The sequence below is a fragment of the Halichoeres trimaculatus genome, unplaced genomic scaffold (genome assembly GCF_033239565.1).
Source record: "Halichoeres trimaculatus isolate MK-OKI-2021-1 unplaced genomic scaffold, fHalTri1.1 fHalTri1_scaffold_7, whole genome shotgun sequence".
NCBI classification, from domain to species: domain Eukaryota; kingdom Metazoa; phylum Chordata; class Actinopteri; order Labriformes; family Labridae; genus Halichoeres; species Halichoeres trimaculatus.
The window spans coordinates 24,394,483-24,417,370 of NW_027437185.1; the positions used below are offsets into that span (position 1 = coordinate 24,394,483).

The 22,888-nt window shown below is 41.7% G+C and overlaps 2 protein-coding genes across 2 annotated transcripts in view; one reads left to right on the forward strand and one right to left on the reverse strand.

The window, feature by feature from the left end:
• Nucleotides 1–22,888, reverse strand: part of zic6 (zic family member 6) — a 64,513-nt gene that overhangs the window by 10,155 nt on the left and 31,470 nt on the right. The window lies entirely within an intron of this gene.
• On the forward strand, nt 2,620–7,909 carry zic3 (zic family member 3 heterotaxy 1 (odd-paired homolog, Drosophila)). The gene is made up of 3 exons (XM_074674776.1): nt 2,620–3,880; nt 4,657–4,820; nt 5,460–7,909. Exons 1-3 carry the CDS (start codon nt 2,890–2,892, stop codon nt 5,640–5,642), a joined length of 1,338 nt encoding a protein of 445 aa, XP_074530877.1. The 5' UTR covers nt 2,620–2,889; the 3' UTR covers nt 5,643–7,909.

The window sequence follows — 22,888 nt, forward strand, 5'->3', positions numbered from 1 at the left end:
CCTGCTACAATTTAGCAAGTTGCATGGGGCCCACTTTGGAATATTATTAGAGATTTGCGTGGGGATTCATAACAAACGACACCTAGGCCTTTAGTCGCTTTTGTGCAATAAAATTTAAATCTCTGAAATAAAAATTAAAATAATCAAAAATACACAAATACAGGGACAGCAAAATATGAATTAATACATGTAGCTCCTCTACTTATCATAACTCACTTATTTTTGTTCTAAAAGAAGGTGCAGAAAATGTCAAAGCGGAGAGCGGCAGGCACTAACGTGGTGGAAAAAAATGGAGGGGGGAATGGCTGGCGATAGTGACACGAACGGTGAACAAAAAGTGCAGCTCTATTAAAGCTCCACTTTGGGAAAAATAAAATCAAAAAGAATTTATACGATTTTAGGCATGAAAAAAAATGAATTCCACGCCATGGCACTCTACTACCGTAACACAAGTATTGGTTAAAAAAATATAGCATAAAATGAATGAAAAATATTCTGTTTTAATTCTTGCAATCCCAGCTCTTTGATATGTTTTGATCCTGAGTTAAAGACGAGTAATTACAACATGCATAAATAAAGCCCCCAGTTTTCAAATTCCACACTTGCAGAATTAATTAAATAATAAAATAGTACTGCATACACACAAGTGCGAAACGAGGAGCTCTTTAGTTTTAGATTCAACTCTCGAGCAACAGTTGCTTTACATTAGGCCTCGCGATGATGACAGCTTCCCCTTTTTCTCAGCACGAGCTCAGAGCCTACGCTGCTGCTGCTGCTGCAACATTTGTGACTCATCTAAAGCATGTTACTTAATTATTTCACAGTGATAATATGGCTGCAAACACACGGCACATTACCTCAAGTGGCGTATGAAGGCTGCACGTTTTCAACAAGGCAATAAAATATGGGGGGAACAGAGAGGGAGAGCTTAACGGGCTGCTTGTCACTTGTGAAAGTTCAAAAAGGTCGCCATAAATCTCATACTGCAAAAACTGCAAAGGCAAACTCTGCTTCCCTCTGTGTGCGCGGGCGCGTTAGTGTGTGTTTTATGTGTGGTTCACTCTGTGCGTTCGTGCACGCGCATGCTGTGTTCGAAGACGAGTGTGTGAGAGGGTGGGGGGGAGTAAACTGTGTGAGAGAGGGGGAGAGGGAGGGGGAGGGAGCAGCTTACGGAGAAAAAAAGAGAAGAAGTGAATCTCATTCGTCGTTTTGCTTCAAGATAAGTTGTTGAGGTTTTTGTACAAAAAGCACAAGTGTCGCACCAAAGTGTGTACGGCTGTAAAACACAGAAGGATGCAGGTCTCTGCTACAATTAAATTAACATGTGAGTAACAGGCCAGACACCGAGCATGCTGTGTACACTAACAGAAAACTAAACGCAATACAACCTCCACAGGCGAACTACAATAAAGTGGAGATTTACGCACTTTCAGAGCATGCAGCCCAAACAGGCCTCTCACTAACTAACACAGAAAGATGACGGAGATGTAGGAAAACTCACCTTCTCATTCTACAACTCATTCTCGAGGAAATGTTCAGGAGTGAATGCGGTAGGAAGAGGGCGAAAGCAGAATGAAGGACTGATTTGAAGATTTTTTTTTTTTTTGGTCCAGATAGATCCCCTCAAAATAAAGAATGTGAGCTCCTTTCCTGGGACAGATTGAGGGGGAAAGGATGTGAAAGGCTTGGAGTTAAAAAGCGCCGCTTGAAGCACTCAGCGCGTCTCTGAACTTGATCAGATTTTATGTGTCCTGCAGCGAGTCAGCGGCAGCCCTGTGAAACTTGCTCAATGGCACGAAATTTTTTGGCTGAGTGAAAAAATTCTCAGGATATTACAATTACTGCCATCTTTCTTTCTGTCTTTTATTCCGCCGTCTTACACCCTATAGAGCTTTTGCAAGAAAAAATACCCCCCCCTCCTCCTCCCCTTTCAAGCGGCTTCAAGAAAGCCACAGTTTGGAAATGTGCCAAGTACATTCAAGTTTTCTGTTAATAAGAGCAAAACTGCCCACACGGAAGAGAAAAATAACACTAAATAGATAGATAGATAGATAGATAGATAGATAGATAGATAGATAGATAGATAGATAGATAGATAGATAGATAGATAGATAACTTGATGGATAAACAGTTTGTTTGTTTTTTGCACCAAAAAGCTCTCAAACTAAAGTTTAACTTGCAAAAAAAAAAAAAGTTATTCCAACCCTCAACTTAAATCACACAACATTTCATGATGCTTCTTCAATATTTTGTGTTTCTTTTCACCTAAAAGTTTAGACATGATGTGTTTGCTAAAAACCAACTCTTTATTCTTCAACAATGTTTATTTGTATTTTGGGGGAGTTTCCTGATGGCTGCAGCAGACGTGCGTTACGCAGAACACGCACAGGATCTGCGCTAGGCTGCTCCGTTATACCTGCAAAATAATGCCTGTAAGAGCCAATCAAATGAAACCAATTGAGACGACCTGCCATCTTCAATACCAAACTGTGCCAATCACCAGAAATCTAGCCAATTAACACCCTCCTTCGCAGTCACGTGGGAGAGGGGTAGCCGCGCGCTGATTGGCCGTCGTAGCACTGCCTCCCGAGTTCATTTATGTTCTAGGAGTGAGTGATTGACTTTATCAGTCCAAGGACATCATCCGCCTGGAAAGGGGGGGAAGTTTGATCCTCTTTCTCACGGATCGCAGTCAACGGGAGTTTTTTTCCTCCCAACTCTGTACGCATAGGATTTTTCCCCGCTTTGGCTTGGTGTTTTTTATTTTAGGATTTTTTGCGCAAAACGTGGTAAATCTCAGCGCCGTGTCTGCAGCGTGCGCGCTCCGCGAAACTGGATTTTAATTTTCTTTTCTGTTTTCTTCCCGTCTCCTAAGTTTACTTCAAGCTCATGACTATGCTTCTTGATAGCGGTCCGCAGTTTGCATCGTTAGGAGTCGGGGGTTTCGGGGCACCGCGGCACCACGAATTAGGGAACAGAGACCCGAGTCTGGGACTGAATCCCTTCACCGATTCCTCCCACCCCGCAGCTTTCAAAATCAGCCCCGTGGCTCACGATATCGCTTCCAGTCAGACTTCAGCTTTCACCCCGCAAGCCACTGGATATGCAGCTGCCCTGGGACACTCTCACGGCGGGCAGGTTGGCTCGTACAGCGGGGGAGCGTTCAATACGACACGGGACTTGCTCTTTCGGAACCGGGGCATGGGAGAGTCCACGGGACCGGGCGCCCAGCACGGGATCTTTGCAGCTTCGGCCGGGAGCCTCCACGGGCCGCCCGGGATCACCGATAACCCCGGACATCTGTTGTTTCCAGGACTTCACGACCAGGGGGTGAGCCACGCTTCACCGAGCGGACATGTGGTTAACAGCCAAATGCATCTTGGCTTACGCGGGGACATTTTCGGAAGACCTGATCCGTACCGTCCGGTCGCGAGCCCTCGAACGGACCCCTACGGAGCTCCGCTTCACAACTACAGTCACCCCATCAACATGAATATGGGGATGAATGTGCCCACACACCACGGTCCGGGGGCCTTCTTCAGATACATGAGGCAACCTATTAAACAAGAATTATCCTGCAAATGGATAGACGAGAACCAGATGAACAGACCTAAAAAGACTTGCGACAGGACTTTCAGCACCATGCACGAGATGGTCACTCATGTGTCCATGGAGCACGTCGGCGGCCCCGAGCAGAGCAACCACATCTGCTTCTGGGAGGACTGTCCGAGAGAAGGGAAATCTTTTAAGGCCAAGTACAAACTCGTCAACCACATCCGAGTGCACACGGGCGAGAAACCATTCCCATGCCCGTTTCCCGGATGTGGGAAAATATTCGCCAGATCGGAGAATTTGAAAATCCACAAAAGAACACATACAGGTAGGCACTGAAAATACCATAATGTAACGGTAGTGTGTGTGTGTAAAACCACGCCAAAAAGTGAGACTGGAAGATGTGTGTCTTAGGGGCTGTTTTGGTGTGCTAAAAAAAGAGGACGTGTTTCTGTTGTTTACAAGAGCCGTTTGGGAACTTGGCCCAACATTATCCCTTTGGACAATCCCCAAAACTATTGTTAGAGTACTTTTCTCCCTTTCTAATTTCCAAACACAGACGAATGTTCTTCTCTGCTTGTTAACCCTCGGTCATTGTTTTAGCTTTTATACACAGACGTTGTGAGTGATATATAAACATTTACTGACTCACTTGTCAAACTTTAAGTGCATTAGCTGCATTAGGCTATTTAGGTAGACTTAGGACTCTTGTGAACGTCATATACAATTACACTTAATCACTTTCTGGCTGAGTTTATAATTCTCGTCCTTGCAGTGCAGAGATGCCCTGTTGATTCAGTGTTTACTATAGAGGAGCAGACGCACAGAGCAGGCCAGTAGTAGCATGAAGGAGCAGGCCTCTTGAATAAATAAAGCCTGACAGAGCAGTGTGTAGTAGTAGTGGAGCTGGATCCATGTCGCCCCCCGAAAATGTAGGTTACTCTGTTATATAATAGGGTGCAGACGATTTACATCTCCGGGGCTGCGGATTTTTCTTTTTACAGGTGCTGGTGTTTGTTTGTGCTGCATTCAAGGGGGTTAGTTCACGGTATGTGTGATGGTGTGTGTAATGGTGTGTGTCTGTGTGTGTATTTACTCCTGCAGGTGAGAAGCCGTTTAAGTGTGAATTTGATGGCTGTGACAGACGCTTCGCCAACAGCAGCGACAGGAAAAAGCACATGCACGTGCACACATCAGACAAGCCATACATCTGCAAAGTGTGCGACAAGTCCTACACGCACCCCAGCTCTCTCAGGAAACACATGAAGGTAATTAATGTCTTCATTACTCCTTAAACACATTAACACACTCATACATACTCTCACAGTAGTCACACACACACACACACACACACACACACACACACACACACACACACACACACACACACACACACACACACACACACACACACACACGCAAAACCCCCACCTCCTCCTCTACGACTTTCACACAACTTGAGGCATTTCTTAAGATGTTATAGCACTGTCACACTGAAAGAAGAAACTAAATGAATCTTGTTTAGACTCCCTTGGCACCCAAATTCTTTGCTTTACTGCTGTTTAAAAAATAGTCGAGTAACTTGTGATTCCACTCGTGTCACATTGAAATATGCCTTTTTGTTATGGCAAAGAGTAGACTTATTTTTGATGAAGGGAACATAGAATTTTACGTATCTCAACTAAATTTCAGGGTTTAAATAACGCTAGCCTAACTTTTTAGTACATATATATTTTTTGCAGTGTAAGAGTTGCCTTGCCTGCTTGAACTTTGTTTGTTTGTTTACTGTTTCAGTTGCTCAATATAATCCCGGGTTAAACCGCATTTAAGCCTCCACCAAGCCACATTAAATACTGTTACGGTGTAAATACAGGCACTCACTGCTTATGTCGTCTTTTTATTTCCAGGTACACGAGTCTCAAGGATCTGAGTCGTCTCCAGCAGCAAGCTCTGGATACGAGTCGTCCACGCCGCCTGTGCTGGTCTCAGCCAGCACTGAAGACCCGACAAAAACACCACCGTTAGCCGTTCAAAACACGTCTGGCCACAGCGAAGGACTGGCACCCAACTTTAACGAATGGTACGTTTGAAGTCAGCAGAAGAACAAACCCCTCTCTCGATGTGGACCAAGAGGTTGTGGATAAAAAAAAAACCCTTAAAAAACTATTCCTGTTCACTTCACCCTCACACAGACAGACAGACAGACATGAAACCACACACTGTCTCACTCACACATACACAAATGGGATTGGGACAACAACAGGAGATGAGAGCAAACGCCAGCACCACGCAGGCCACGTCCGTTCTCAGGATCACGAAATTTGACTTTTATTGCGCAGTTTTGAGGAAAAAAAAACAACAACAAATAAATCACGAATAAATAAACGTAATACTTTCTCAGTATAAATAAATGTTTTTTATCTTTTAGTTTACAGAAAAAAATTGTTTTATTTTTCATTTTATGTATTTTCTCAAATTTTTATTTAAAAAAAAAGAATAAAAAAGGAAGATTATTTCACGCTGTTTTATATGATGGTGACGCGCTATTGTCGCCTCTTCAATTGATTGTTGGAACTTCAAACAGTCTTAAGAAACGTGCCAAAGTCTTTGTCATGAACTTGAACACAGAAAAAAAAATCCTAAATAAATATTATACTCGTGAATGTATTTCCTTGTTTGATGGGGTCGAATCTATTGTCAACGTCCGTTTTCAGGTGGAGAAATGTGGTATTAGGTTACGATTGTTACCGTTGAATATAACGTTGCCTTTTGTTAATACCGTTGTAAATACATATCCATGATGCCATATTTATCAATTTGTAATTTAATTATGGGTATAAGTTCTGAAACTTAAATGATATTTATGGAAATGTTTTCTAACAAGAAACTGTACAGTTTTGGTCATAACCAGCTTAACATGGAACAAATGAGAAACTCTAAAGCTCCAACATCGCGATTGTATCCTTCTGTTTTTATTTTTCCTTTTAACCAATAGGCCTACATGTGTCTTATTTGGATCGAAGAAATCATCTATATGAATATTATGGATTTGTCTATATATAATGCAGATATTTCCGTCACTTTTATTTTCTTTATGAGACCATTGACATGTAAATCATTGACTTTGTAGAACTGAGTTCAGTTGAGCTGAGAAGCTATAAAACGGTTCTGTTGATATCTTTATTTTTGGTTAAATTTAAACTTTTTGTGTATTTTACTTTGATAGAATCAGAAATAGATGTCAATTCGTAGCATAAACTCAGTATTGGAAAAAAAGAAGAAGAAGAAGAAGATGATGATGATGATGATGAAGAAGAAACCCATCAGCCTATTGCACTCTTATACAGGTCTTAGACGAGTGTGTGGAGTTCATGATTTCCAAACCAAGGTGACAGCATTTTGATTCTCTCCAATCCGGGTCCAGTACCCAGATATATGCGCCTCTATGGCTCTCTTTATAGTTCCAGCAATGTCTTTGTGCAAGTATGTTTAAATGTGTGCATCGGCAACAATGGAACTGTCTCAACACAGTATCTTCAAAAATAAAAAAAGTTTTTTGTCTGTCAGCTTGCATTGTTTTAAATGTAATTCTTCTGTGAAACTAAGCGTGTTCTTTGTTGTGGTGTTGCATATAGAGCAGTTTGATTACACATTTGCTTGTTTTGTGTGAATAACTTGTCAAGATGACATTTTTGTGTTTAACAAAAATTTAGTGGAAGGAATTTTAGATCTATGTGGGGGTCTTGGGGGGAGAATACGTCCAGTGGCGAAAAGAGTTACAGCATTGCATTGTAACCTATTCTCAAGAATTAAATATTATGCATACACAAAGTTTATTGTACTCGTATATGAGAACAATTTCAGACCACCAGCACTACTTTTAAAATAAAATGTAAAAAAAGGTACCTCGTGACAGTGATATATGAAATAAGTTTATTTAAATAATTTAAGGAATATATGTTTTATATGCTATTTTCTATACCTTAATTTAAAAGAAGTACTTTTTCTTATTGCCACCACCTTTCTGCCCCGTGTCCAGAGGTCAGAGAATAAAATATCTGATGTATAAACACAGCTAGAATGTGATGTTGTAACACTTTCTGGGAGAAATGGGTCACACTCCGAGTTATTCCTGAAGAGCAAAACTGTTTTACTGATGAACTGTGTCACTGTGCCACATTGAGGCAAACCCTGTTACAACAGTAGGCCTATGCGTTAGCCTATTTAGCTGCCAGAGGCAAAGGTTCCTTGTACTTTTTAGGCTACTGTATGTTGGTTGATTTGTTTTACCAACTATTTATGAAGAAATGTGAACGGAAATTTTGACTGAAATTAAAAAAACCCTTCTGAAAAGCGACCTCCAGACTGCCACGTTGATTATTACTATCACCATGTTGTCCTGCTCTCTGCATCTTTACGCACAAAGGCGACTGTTTATCATGCTGTTTGTACCAGACTAGAAGGAGTCACTTGAACTTGACACTGATTAAGGCGCCATCTTAGTATCTTGGTTGTGTGTGTGTGCGCGCGCGTGTGTGTGTAAATGTGAATATTGAGGGGGAGCGAGTTAGGGACTACATTCTGGCACAGAGTACGGGGCTGATATGTGGATGTGGGTCATCCGTTTATGGCTTCAAAGTTGCATAATTTTTTTTCTCAATGAGGCTTAGATATTAAGAATTCTACCGTGCCCACTGGAGGACGGGCAACTGAGGACACAGTGTGACCGTGAAAGTGTAGTGGGATCGGATGCCAAAAGTGGCGCTGCCTCAGCGTCTCCCACTGCCCGATTAACAAGGAACCGCTTCATAAAAAACAACCAGAGGAGTTAGCACACATCAATGGACGCCATAATAAGCATTCGAACGGAGAAAAAAAACTGAGTGAGGAGAAGAGCTCATGCACTGGCCTGAAATCTATATCATTGTACAGGGTCATTTCTGTTATGATTTAGAAAGCTGCATCGGCCTTAGTGCAGCGAAAATAAGCAGTCACAGTGAGTATAATTTGCAGTAAAGTGAAGACTTTGCTGTTTTCACTCTGCTTTGGAGTCTGAGGCAGAGGAGCATTTCTACACCAACCCCCACATGCTGCCTCAAAGCCCTCATACCAACACCCCCACCAATATCCCTCAACTATAAACAGATTTAGGAATATTGATTGAAATTCTGCTTTTGACTTTTTGCGCAAGCGCACCTCTTGCATTCCGTTTGATTTCATTTCTTTTCACCCCCCCCCCCATATCTCTCTCCTCTATTCCCCATCCCATCTCCCCCTCCCTCCTTTTCTCTCTCTATGCCTCCCTCCCTCTTTGCCCGGCTCGTCTAGTCGCACATTTCAAGTTCCCCCTCTCTCTCTCGCTCAGACACCGTGACGTCAAATAACCGAGACCCGGCTTTCTCTCAGTGGAGCACGGCGCGCTCAGGGCGCACATGGAGGCATCTGGGATGTCGTTAGACTGCGAGGCGGCTGCGTCAGGCGATTATCATGGGTGAAAAAGCAAAATATGAAAATGAAAATAATTCAACGTTCACATATTTACATTTTAACGTGAGCCAGCGTGTTTCTTTTCCCATTACATCAGATTACGTCGCATTACATCAGTCGTTAAAGTCACTCTAAACTGGGTGGGTCAACTGCAAAACTGCTAATAAAACAGCAGGTTTTTTGACTCTAGGTTTGTTTACCCTCCACTGGGAACATCCCGCGTTATTTCCCGAGCAAGAAGAGCTTTATGCTGACGCCCAATTCAAGTCATCGTTTCCAGATATATGAGAAACAAGATCAGGCAATTCAAATCAGAGAAGGAGAGAAAAAAACATGAAAGGCTCCTTTCTGCTGGATTCTCAATGGATTAGAAAGCAGTGACGGTCACGTGGATGCAGTTGTGTAAAGACTAGCGGCTGGATCACAACAATGCCCCCCCCCCTCCTCTCTCTGCAGCAGCAGCAGACTACAACTGGCTCTGCATTACGTGAACGCTCATTCATCCCAAATTATCCTATGGATTGCTAAACTTGGCTGCGGTGTGTGCAGCTGACTGTTGGCAGCGCGCAGTAGCCTCTAATCTCTCTCTGCCTATAGGGGCTGCGCGTAAAAGGCTATGCGAAAGAAAGAGAAGGGGGATCCTGAAGAAAAAAAATTGGGGGCTGAGTTGTACTCATGGCTTGCGCCTGTCGCTAGAGTTTGATATCGGATTGATTGGTCAACCCCCTTTTAGTACTTCTCTGCCTGCTCCGAGGCAGTGTTTCCTGGCTCGAGGAGCGCGCGCTCTAAGAGGATAAAGTGACACAATCAGGTCCCCAACGACTTTTGTCACGCAACTAAGGCTGAGATATTTAAAAACCAAGTGGCTAATTTATCACGCAGTGATAATTAGAGTTTTGTAATGCAGTTTCTGCAAACCTCTAAACATTACATCGGTTATTCGCATGATGCAAGTTTACATACTGATGCCTTTGTTTTTATACTTTTTAAGTTCCCACTGAGCGAAAGAGTGCAGGTTGCATGCAAAAAAAAAAAAAAAAAAAAAAAAAAAAAAAAAAAAAAACCTTGCCCCCCCGCCCCGGTCTGAATTCGAGACCCTTTGGAAGTGAGAGCGAGCCGGTAACCAAACTGTCTACAACAACACAGCACCTAGACCAGAGTCCTCACACCACTTGAATTGAAAAGACAGTGCTTTGCAAAAAAAAAAAAAAAAAAAAAAAAAGTGATCATGACCTGTCTGAGGATATGACAAGAAAGGGAAGCATTTCTTTCAAGCATGTTGTTTGACATAAAGCCTGCTTAAGTGGCCATATTTCCAAAAAAGGCACTGTGACAATTAGACTGAAGTGAGACAGATTTGTAACATCATACAAAAAATGGTTTGATAAACATGGCATAAGCGCTAACAAACATCTGATAAGTTCACCAGAGGCTCCCATTTGCGCGGAAGTTGCTCACCAATTATCGATGCTTATTTCACCTCCAGCAGGGTGCTGAATATGCATTGCCAAAGTTAATCCACGTTGTGCCTTTATATCTTAACGTGCTGCATGGCTTTTGTGATGCAAGCTGATTAACACAATGGCTTTGTCTTTGAGTTCAATTATTCTTCAATTGAGCCCTATGAGGCATTTACATACCACATCATACTGTATATGTAGCCTGCAGGCGACTCTGCTGACGAGGAAACGAGTGAAAGTGAACTGTTTGTTAATGGTGGAACAAAGTGATGTGAAGTAAGTGAATAGGGTCAGTTCCTAAAGCAGTTATAAAGCACTTCAATTCATCGCTTCTACTCTATGAGCAGTAAATCAGAGGAACACCAGGGGTCTTATATCGTCACATTAATGACACATATATCTCCCCACCACTAAAGGATATTTCTGATATTCCGTGAGTTATTGCATAAACTTTTGGTCCGATGTCCAGTAGGAGACAGCGCCAATTCCCCAACATCTGGCGAGGTGTCAGCAACTTGATGAATTCCTTATCAGAGCACGCACGAATCAACGCTAATAGGTCCCGAGTGAGGGCTCAACCAAGCGCTCACTCAGCAAAGCAGATGTTCGCCAATTGTGCTCTGCGTTTGTCTTTTGATAGATATATTTTCCACACTTTGAGAGGTGGTTATTAGGTAAATGAGTAATTGACGTCATTTTAATGGCCCGTTGCTGCATGTGCCCTGAGCGCTGCAGTCTAAGAGCTGCTTCCACCCAAACTTGCACAATAACAAGAAGCGTCCCTGAGGAGGAGTGCAAACTGGTTTTATGAATCATTGAACTGCAAGGTTATACGAGGGGGTGTAAGCAGAAGTTTTGGTTGTGAAATAATGTGAACCTCAAACTTTCATCCCGCAATTACTAATAAAAAACACAGTACAATTGTTGTCTTGGCTTAAATATCACCTGCACCGTCAACAGAAAGTTGCATGCGTTTCAGATTGTATGAATGCTGTGATTCAGCACTTCCAACAAACTTTTCACCTGAGAAGCCCCCCTCATCCCGGGACACCCCCTCCCTACCTCTCTGCTCTCCTCTCAGGACGGCTTCTGCCCTGAGGGGACGGACAGCAGCTCTCACATATTCATTAGCCTTTCAAAATATGGAGGACAATGCTCGTTAATGTCCTTTTCAAAAAGAGAAAATGAATTAGAATTGCCGCTTTTTGCATTATTTAAAGATTTCATTCATCGCCTTTCTCGTGACGGGTTTTCCCGCGCTTGCGCACAACTCTCAAGCCCCATGCTTCAACACCAGAGACTCGAAGGAAACATCAGCATCCTCATGTCGCACAGTGACGACTTTCCAAAACAAAGATGAATGAATTAATGTATTTTTCATCTATATATAGACGTATTGTTTAAAAGCGTGAATGAGACAGCATTGGATAACTAAACCGTTTGGCGCATTGGTTCCTCACCAAAACACAAAAAACATGTCATTCCTGCAGCACAGCGAGGCAGGGAAGTAGCCTATATCTCTTACACAATTTCGATTTGTGTCCCAGAAATGCCAATCAACACGAAAAAGAGGAGCTTCGGTTGCATAATGTTTGCGCAATATTTAATCCGTTATGGATAAATGCATGAGCAGGGAGAGCACCATGAATAACAATCCGCCTGATCCTTGCAGCCTCAGCACGTGTGTGTGTGATTCCTGGCAACACATAAACAAACACTGAAGGAAAACAATTTTATTTTTCTATTTCAAAAAGATACATTATGATGTATTTTTCAATCTGTGTATTTATTTATATATTTGTATAAGAAGGAGTGGGGGGCTTTAACTGCATGGAGCAAAATTAAGGAGAACAGTGACTTAGACTGATGATATTCTCTGTTTTAGAAATGTATGGAACCCAGAAAAAACGACTATAAACAGAGGCTGTCCACCACAAGCCATCCATTCAATTAGAAATACAGACACATTTACTTCATAAAGCTTCTCTCTAATTTGTTTTTCATTTACCTTCATTTACCAGGCTCCATGCTCTATAAATAACACGGGCTTCATGTGTGATCATCAGATAAACACAACATTAGTGGCAGCTGACAGCAACCTTCTCTGACAACACTGGACTCATTATTTCCTCAAACATTAACAGTTTTCTGAGAGATGAACAGACCTGTTATGATTCAGACAAGCATGGTGCTACATTGACACCTTCTGTGAAACTGAATACTCTTCGTCGTTCATGCACAGTCAACTTTTAGCAAGTGCTGCCATGTGCAGAAACATTGCTCAACAGGATGTAGAATAAAGCAAATATAAAAAAACAAAAACATGACAAGGTTGATTGAAGCAAAGTGATTTAACGTCAACTGCAAATACAAAAATTAAAAAGGTAAATAGATGAAGTGTGCTTATAGACGAGAATACATAATCCCCATTGTGAAACTGTTGCTTTTTTCATTTGAAACATGTCACATATTAAACATAACTAAAGAAATGGGAGTAAAGGAGAGACAAAAGGTTAAATTTGTATTTGAGTGCTAAAAGCAAAGCACGAGTTTCCAAGGTGGCTTAACTGTGCAAAACAATTGCAAACAAACTCAGTTTTCCCATCATCAAGTAAAGGCAGTCAGTTTTAGATGACCACAAACATCCATTACGCCACCACTTCAGGTTTTATCTTCAAAGGTATAAGGTATAAAGAGCTGTCTAAAAAAAATTAAGTTGAAACTTTAAAAAGTTCTTTATCATGCTTGTCATAAAACAATCTCAGTGAATTATGCACTTAAAAGTTAGGCTGCTCCATCATCGTACAAATTCATATTATTACTTAAATAAACTGGTACCCTTCTTAAATATGGCTGTTGTTACTACCAATATGTTATGTTTACATACACTTTAATTATGTACACTTTGTATTTTTATGGTCAAAGTTAAAAAAAAACTTTGCTTTTAACATGTAAAAAGTAGTTAAGTTTCCCTGCATGGGGAATTTTTAACAATAAACTTTTCAAAAACATGCAACATTGCTATTTGTGGGAAAGAATAAGGACAAATCCAAATGCCCATGACTGATAGGGACCCATATCATCTAAGAATATATGCAGAAGTGCAGTGATGGGGACCTATGAGGTATTTTTTCATGGGATGCAAAATTCTCAGTATTGCCTCTGGTTGAAATTGTTTTGGGGGAAAAAAGGAATAAAATCCCCTTTTTTTTTTTCTTTTTTTTTTAACAACTGAGAGGTGCTGCTGTGTGCATTTTAAACATATTTTATTAGATTATCAGAGCTACAGGGGCAATTTAGACATGCATTACTTTGTGTTAATATCAGCACCATTAAAAGGATTTCTTTTACAACAATAGAGATTAGGAGCAATAGAGATCCACAACCACACCAGCAGTGCATCATGCTTTTTCCATATGAAAAGTCCCTACTCCTGTTTGTGACAAGATGTTTTGAGTGCCACCAGGAGAGGAGAGAGGAGCAGGTCTGTGTTAAGGTGACAGGGGTTTCTAAAGCTAAAGGAGATTGATATTCAACAGCTGTGTTGAACAACAGGTTTTCAACAGCCATAATAAAATGTGTTAGACATAGCACCAGTTATTTTCTTCCCACTTTTCCATTAATCGAGGCTCGACTCTCCCACTGTGCCTTTTGGCCCAAACAGAGTACCGCTGGCTCGTATTTTCACAGCATCAGATGTACTATTAGTCTGTGGGTTTGTGTCTTTTCTGGTCTGTGTTTTCTTTTTCTTTTTTTTCTTCTTCACGTTTCTGTTTTGAACGCTGCAGAGTCAAAGGCTTTTTCTCCCTGTGATTGGAAATAATACAATGTGGTTGCACATCTTCAAACTTTGTGTAACTGGATGGTACAAGTTTCTTTTTCCCCCTTTTCTATTAATGGTCACTATCCTGGGACAATAAGAGGCGAGCAGAGAGAGGAGAAGGAGGAGGAGGAAAAGGGGAGCCAGGTAGGAGGGCCTGCTGAAGGGAGGAAAAGGAGGAGGAGGAGGGGTGTTTGGGACAGCCAGGTGCTGGTGGAAATTGGCAGGCGATTGCCAAAGCGACCTCATGCCAGGATAATGCATGGGGCCATAGGTGTCCCCCAAGCCAATCCCAACCCTCATGCTGATAGCTTTTCAATGCCTGTGGGACAATCTCTCCAATAATTGCTTTTTCTGTTTCAATTCCGGTCTGAGGGCCACTAACAAAAGAGAGAGGACTTTGTTTCTCACAACTACCACAAAAGTGTGAGGTGTATTGTGTTTGCAGCCACTCTAAGATACTTCCTAATAGAATAATTTATTTTAGTATGTTATATTAAGAAGCAGTGGGTTTGTGATTCAAATATAACCAAAGTCACATCCAGGGAGACTGACAGTCTGCTTCAGACTTTCTGTGATTGGCAGATCTCTTCTTAATTTGTTGCATATTTTCCATCAGAGGTTGTAACTTATCTCCTGTTTGTGAAAAAGTTACACAGCCAAATATTTTCATTTGCATCCCTGAGACACTCAATCCATCCTCTGCTATGATGACCGATGACATATTTCCCTCCTGATGGAGGGAGTGGGGCTCAGCAGGCCTGCTGAAACCTAAAACTTCTCCCTGCAGGTCTGCTTCAAGTCAGAGGCAACTTTTACTTGTTGCTTGTAAAATCAGACTCTTAAAAAAAATGTTTTAGGCTTGGTTTTCAGCCAGATGAGTTATTCCTTCTTATCTTTGTTTTTCCTTTTTTAAGAGTCCATCAGTCCTACTGCCACTGTACTTATCAATTTATTAATTAATTTATTTATTTTTGTAGCCTGTATATAACTTCTTCTTACAAGTTTCTTTTGGAAAAAACACCACTTTGCCAGAAGTAATGCAGCAGCTTGAGAACAACTATTATAGAAAGTTGGGTTTTGAAATATAAATATTTTAATTTAATCAACTATTTAAGTAATTAATTAAATGAAATAGTGTTATATTCTTATTCTATTTACTAAGCCGGAATTAGATTGTATCTAAATTCTTACTTGTGTTGTTTTCATTTTGGTGGTTTTAATTTGAAGTTTTGATGTGACGCATTTTAAATTAAGAGAACCCTTTTCGGCCTCCGTTGTTTTCATCCATAATAACTGCCCTCAAACCGCTTTGCACAACTCAAAACACCAGGAAAAGAAAAATGTGCGCACTTCTAATTATTTACGACCCACTTGTCTTGTTCTTGAAAGGTTTCTGCGCGGTGAAGTCAAGGAAACGGAGTTCAATGAAAACAGGGCCAGTGTCGTCGGAGGGGAGCTTTTTTGCCGGTGCAACAGAGAAGGAAGTCTTTCAATAAAGAAGACCGTTCATTAAGTTTCATTAACAGACGTAATGTATTGGGGGAAACGAAATTTAGCCGACTTTTGATGGAAAAAAACATTAATCCATGTGAAGACTTCCTTTGTTCTTATTAATTATTTATACACGATTTCTTTGTTCTGTGCAACTGACACAAACAAAATAAACCGTGGTTTACAGTGATTCACCTTCAACTTGCGATAACACTGAGGAGCTCTGCTCCGCACGTGAGGGTCAGGCTCCAGTTTAACAGTGAGAAACGTTACCACGCGGCCGGTGTGTTTTCATTCCTGTGGCGCATAAATAAAATAGACCCTCTCCTGTCACTCAGGTGCATTTAATATGCCGTCGTTCATGTATTAGAAATGAAGGTGGTGGAAAGTGTTGTAAAAGGTGATATTATAAGACGTGACACTGGCTCAACCTTTCCACCATGAGGTTAGATAAAGACCTCATCACCCCTCTATTTTAAAATGTAAACCATGCATTAACAAGGGAAAAAACTTACTCTACATTTTTTTAAGAGAGAGATTAAAAAAGAAAACAAAAGAAAATAAAAAATCCTTTCAGTTATGACATAACAGAAAATCTGCAGCTTTGCAAAGTGGACTAAAACTCAGGTTTGTTTCATTCCCAGTATTTTACGGCCAGTTTTACATCCTGGCATATGATCTTCGGTCGGCAACACTGTGCAAAGTCCAGTACCCACTTTAATTTGCCTTGTCTTGGGAATGATTTTTCTCTATTACCTAAATAAGGTGAAATGTGGGGCATGCAGACTCTCTCCTGCCTGTCGGAGTCAGTGGAGTGTGAAATTGCAACACCAGACAGCCAGGATAATAACTCAGAAGGGGGCTAATGTCCCTGCTACATTCACAGAACATTTTTATAATGACTGAATTAAAAGGGAAAAAAGCATAAATTTATGTTATGGTCTGTATTTTCTTCACTTTGTGCTTGACTTGAGCTTTTCTGTTGTGTCTATCCTGTTTGGATTTGGAAACGTAATGGATTTAGATCCAAATTTCTCTTTGTTTCTGTTTTCTGGCTCTCCTGGCTCTCAACTGGGGTCCTTCAGGACCCTCTTCTCTCATCCGGATTGTCAAAAGGGAACCAGTTGGAAAATTAATATATTTAGGGACCGTTTCTGTTCTCTCAGTCCCACAAACATGACCACAGAGAGAGCACACAAGCCCTTTGAAACTCTCCCAAACCTCTTCCTTCCCTGTCCGTCCTTGTAACACATGCAGGGACACACACTTGTACTCTAACACACACACATAGTAAATTACATGGGGATTATTGAGACATGGTTCTGTTCTGTGAGGGATGTCACCAGCAGGACCTGATTTGTCTGGCTTTACTACTATACCCAAATTCAGCTGGTAATACGTCTGCTTTTAGATCATTCCAAATAGCCCCCCAAATCCCTGCGACTCACCAGTTAACACTCCCACTGCTGCTAAACCTAATCTTTCCTCTGACTGGGGTCACCGTTCTGGTGGTCTTATAGCTTGGCTGCCACTGGACCAAGTCCTGTTCCACTAAGACAGTCAGTCTGTCTCACATCAGAGCACACATTTGGCACAAGGAATCAACTTTTTTCATGAATGTTTGAACAGAAAAGGGTGCAGGAGTGTCAAGTGGTACTGAAAATACAGTCATCAGGTAGATTAGAGTTTGGAGTTTTTTTTTCTTCTGACACAAACTAAGGGTAGAAAACAAATAATGCCAAAATATAGCATAGGATGTGTTTGATTAAAAGGAAAAACGGATGAAGATTCATTCAAGTTGTTCTACTGCTTGGTAAAAAGAGCATGTACTTGTGAATTGGAGTCAAAGTAATACTTCCTCTGAGGATGTTGTTCTTGTGATGCAAAAATGTTCGTGATAATCCCCACTTGCTCTCAGACCTCAAACCTCATGAAATCTGTCTAAATAAGCATGTTTTCATGTACACTCAAGCCCTTAAACTAAAGCCAGCACCCGTCATTAGGAAGATATAGTGTTTTTAGATTGTTTTGATGTGGTCAGGGAGCAGACGGACCATTGGCTAAGCATTGGAAAGAGCAGACAGACAGACAGTCCAAGCGGTTTAGCCTTGTTTAAAATTATTAATCCACTTCTAATTCCAGCTGGCCCCCTGGCAGCATAGAACCCTATCAAAAAAATCAGCGCCTCCATTGTGAGGCCTGGCAGAAGGGGACTGGGCGTACTTTTTCTGCTCCAATCAGTTTCTAGAGGACGGGCGATTAAAAAAAAAGGACCCCCCTTTCCTTTGCTCGCACAGCAGGGGAATAACGGAATCATTAATTCCCCATTAATTTCTGAAAAAACTAAATGTCGACTCTGTGTAGTGTCTCAGACGGAGTAAAAAGACAGGAGTGACAGACAGGAGCGACAAGTGCTTTTGGTGGCCTGAAAAGTGTTCAAGGGTGGCATTCAAAAACTGAAATGTTTCACTTTAATTCAACTTGAATACTATAAATACAGTAAGAAACTCTTGTTAGAGGATGCAAAGGGACACAACTTTGAGATTTTGTATTCCACATCCTCTTCCTTTGACTTTCTGACGTGATTTTCAGGTTTGTACCAGCACTTTAGATATAGTACATTTTGTAAAAGAGTGGGTGTGAACTAAAGGTATTTTGCTTTTAACACATCAGCTAAAGTTACCACAGCAATGAAAAAAACCATCAGAAGTTATGATTTATACTCAAAAGGAGGTCACTTTTCAAGTTTGTTTCAACGTATTCTACTGACTGCTTCACTAACTGCTGTTTCTCTAACCAGTTTACCTGCACTAACTCCCAACTTTAAAAGTCAACACTCATCGGTTCAAGGCTCAAATATTACACTGCAAACGGTCTGACTTCTTGTTCTATCTGACATGATGCTAATGTGATAATTAAATGTGGAAATCCACCTCATGCCCCACCTTGAAGACGTCCCTGCGATTAAGTTATTTTAAGAGTTTAAGTATGATGGGTTTACATTAATCTTTGTCGTCCCTGTGCAAGCTGTTCATAAATACATGATGTTCCAGCAGGGTGGCTGGGCTGGGAGACAGGGGAGGGGGGACTCGTTTTTTTTTAAAGGGGTGGGGGGCGGTGATGTCAAATCTTTAAGGGGACAAAGAGGAGGTTCTGCTTCGTCTCTCCAAATGTAAACACCGAACAGCGAGGACATGGACACACGAGCACCCAGCCAGGACGATGGGTTTTGATTAGAAGGCAAGACCAGGCCTTAAGTGAGGGCCCCTGTTAACAATCTATCCTGAATACTTACACACACACACACACACACACACACACACACACACACACACACACACACACACACACACACATGCACACACATACACTAACATATATACACACACAGATACAGAAATACCCACAAAGAAACCCATGGGGCCATTATGTCTCAGCTCAGAGTGACAGCCTTTCATATCTGTCTGTCTCCAAGCCAAGTGGTTATCATCTATGCACCCAGCCATTAGGAAATGTCACACACACACACACACACACACACACACACACACACACACACACACACACACACACACACACACACACACACACACACACACACTTGTGCCTGCACATAAACACGCACACTTTTTCCCAGGAAATGAGGTCCAATTAGATGTAATCAATGGCAGAAAAGTAAAAGCATTTGAAAAAAATTCAATGCTTTTAATTTTTTGAAAATTGATTTTTCCACTAATTTCTCTCCCCCTCTTCCCTTTGCTCACCCTCTTCCTCTCTCCACCGCTCAGGGTGACTTTTGAGCACTCGGAGATTGACAGAACAAAAGAGATTGTTGTGGAGATACTAATTATTTAATGAATTCTTTATTTATTTTAAAAGTTCCCTGGGTGGCGATGTGCCCAGACTGTTACAGTAGATGGAAAATTACAGGCTGGGAGACAGTGACTGACACATGAACAGAGGCTGAGGGGCAGGGGGTGGGCCGTGCCAAGCAGCCAAACATGCCCATGCCCTTAAAAGCCATGGCAACACCCCCACATCCTCTACCCCCCACCAACAAATCCTGCCAGACCCCCACCCACCACCACCACCACCACCACCACCCCTCCCCACCTCTATTTGCCACATTCCATTTCAACTAAACTGCCATATTAATCATGTGTGCTCATTTCAATCCAGCTGCAGCCGTCTTCTTTCTTTGTAACACAACATAAAAAGTTTCAATTTTCCAGAAACAATCCACAAAACGACAACAAATGATGACCAATTTACCGTGGCGAGGCGCAGCGTGTGCGCCAGAGTGAATGCAAACTGCTAAAATATCAAAATAATGTGTCCTCTCCCCCACAAAAACCAATAAGTAGGGCATGGGGAGAGTAGGCCACTAAAGACTGGGTCGTTATTGATTTGACAAGTGAGTGAATAATTCATCTCTAGTGGCAGGCATCAGCTGGGACCACCGTTTACAACTACTACTGTCACTGACAGAGACGTACCCAAAATGTGACCTCTCCTGTGTCCCCTCCATCAGTCTGTCATACAGTCTAGCACTCTGATACTGCACTCTCTGTGCCCCACCTCTGTCTGCTTTCCTCACTTTATGGGATCTTCGCTTATGGTCCCCGGTAATCATTCCAAATGTTCCTTTAAATCCCAGATTTGGTATAATTTCCTCGGCCAAGTGCTGCTTAATTTACGATCATTTCCAGCTTCCCTGTAGCTCTTGGCCAGCAGGACACAAGGACAGCTTTATGCACGGGTGTAATTCACACACTCATTGGCAGAGGCCCCAGCAACTGCCTGCTATACAGAAATACTGATTTACACACTTGCTTGGGAATAGAGGATATTAGAAAACAGATAGTTTTGATTGGCTGAGTCATGCCTGATAAACACAGATGTGACGCTGAAGTGTTAATATAATCAGACATTACTCAAACCAGTGCTATACTGCCTGTATGAATAAGTGCTAGTTAGTCAGCGGTTACGACATGCACAGTAGTGCAAATCTGCTATAAGTCAATCTTGTTAGTTCCAGCAAAAACACAAGGGAGATGGAGAGCAGCTCTTGTGGCGCTAACCTCGTGGAGAGGTCGCAGGCTGATTGCAGGGTTGAACTCACTAATGCCTTGTGACCGTCTGAGGCTAACAAATCAGCCGCACAGCCACAACACCAGCTCTCCTTGATTTCTTTCAAAGGTGTAGTTTGGTGAGGTGAGGTTCTTATCAACACAAAGTTTACTACCCACAGTAGCAGCTAGCATTACTGCTGTTTTGTGGAGGTGTTCATAGTACTGACACACATGCTACACACTCTGATTTAAAAACATTCTCCAGCCACTACAAGAATGTCCTACCTGGACCAAATATTATCACGTTAAGTGCCAATTCTATTTTCACATTTTCCTGATTCTGTTGTACAGCACTTTCCTTTAGCAACTTGTTTATAACCCTTGAAGCTAAGAATGAGCATGTTCATCAGATCAGCAGTTTGGGTCTGCGTTTTAGAAAAAGGAAAAAAACACACAAACAAAATAGGTAATGCACAAAAATTCTGAAATATATAAAAAAATAATTTAACTTAGCTTCAGTCCACCATCAGGCAGCTCCCAGGGGCACGTCTAAAACTGATTGACTGAGAAGGACTAACCCAAACACTGACTTATTTGGCATCGAGTAGCATGCACTTACCCATTTTTCTGAACTGCACCCATCAGCGATCTATCTACTCTTCATATCTAAATATTAATAATCACAGTTCTTATGTTCCTGTGTTAAGCTATTTTACTTGACATTGACAAACATATCTTTCAAACTTAATTTGCAGCACAAAGTACCAACAAAAGTACATTTTCTCTGCAGTCTGAGGCAGCACACTGGATGGTAAATGATACTGGGTCCTGGCTGCCCTCTCATAAGAATCAACAACAAAATTACAAAGTGAAAGCAGTAAATGCGGGGGCCCATAGAAATTCAGACACTTATACTATGCCTCTGACTAGGGTGGCCAATCAGAGATAGGGACATGCCACCACATGCCAACACTTTTGAAGCAGCCCTGCTGACTCCCCCAAAACTACAGCCCAACTCACTGTGTACCTCATACAAAGCCACTACATGATTTTTGAACTATCCTTTTAAAGTTCTTAAACACAGGGATTTCATGATTTGAATGCCAGACTCTCAGGTTACTCCAGTCCAATCTGAATCACATCAAGTTTTTGACACACACACACCCTGTGAGAAAATGTCTGTGGAGCTGAGTAGCTGAGTAACCCTCAATCTATCCCATGTGTACACAATAAAAAAAACAACTCCTGCAATTTATTCTACAATAAAGGAACAGTCGTGCTCTTGAATAGAGCTCTCCGGGAGCATGGAGCACAGAGAGGCAGAGTTAGTTTCAATCTGTACTCAGACTACCTGCTGAGTTACCAGATCCCCAGCGAGTGTGAAGTGAAGCAGACTGCTTCTCTGACTCACGCTGCCTGCCACCACCTTCACGCTCCATCATGATTTATTTCATGACAGCAAGACGCAAGGACGGAAAGATTGAAACAGTTTTGTTGGCATGATCACCTAATTTAAACTCACAGACATACATACAGACCCACAGACTCTGCACCCGCCTCTTGTACGCCTGAAGGTACAGTTATGTGTGTACAGTACACACAGGCATGCAGTGGCACTCACACAGGCTGCCTGTCAGCAGGTCAAGGCCTCATAAAGAGTGTCAGAGCAGACTGAGAGATGAAGAATTATGTGTTTGAGCTGTCTGTGACCTTTGCTGTTTGTTCATATGATATCGCTCAGAGAGGAGTGAACCGTGGGACGCCTCAGTCTCCACTATCAACTCACATGCCTTCCTCAGATGATGTGCGTTTGGAGAGGAGTCTTCTTGTTGTTGCATTACATTTTTTCATAAAGACGCACATTAAAGAGCAGATGTGCAGCTTAGAAAATTCTCTTTATTTTCTTCTTTCCTTCTTCACAATGTCTCCTACCTTGCTCAAACACACACACACACACACCAAGAGGCCAACGGGGAACTCCAAGTTTCCATTCATGCTTCTCA

Bases quoted from the DNA above. Each gene is read 5' to 3' on its own strand.
- zic3 (XM_074674776.1), top strand. From the start codon at position 2,890: ATGACTATGCTTCTTGATAGCGGTCCGCAGTTTGCATCGTTAGGAGTC. The intron at 3,881-4,656 runs GTAGGCACTGAA...TTACTCCTGCAG, and splicing joins CCACAAAAGAACACATACAG to GTGAGAAGCCGTTTAAGTGT. The intron at 4,821-5,459 runs GTAATTAATGTC...TTTTATTTCCAG, and splicing joins CTCTCAGGAAACACATGAAG to GTACACGAGTCTCAAGGATC.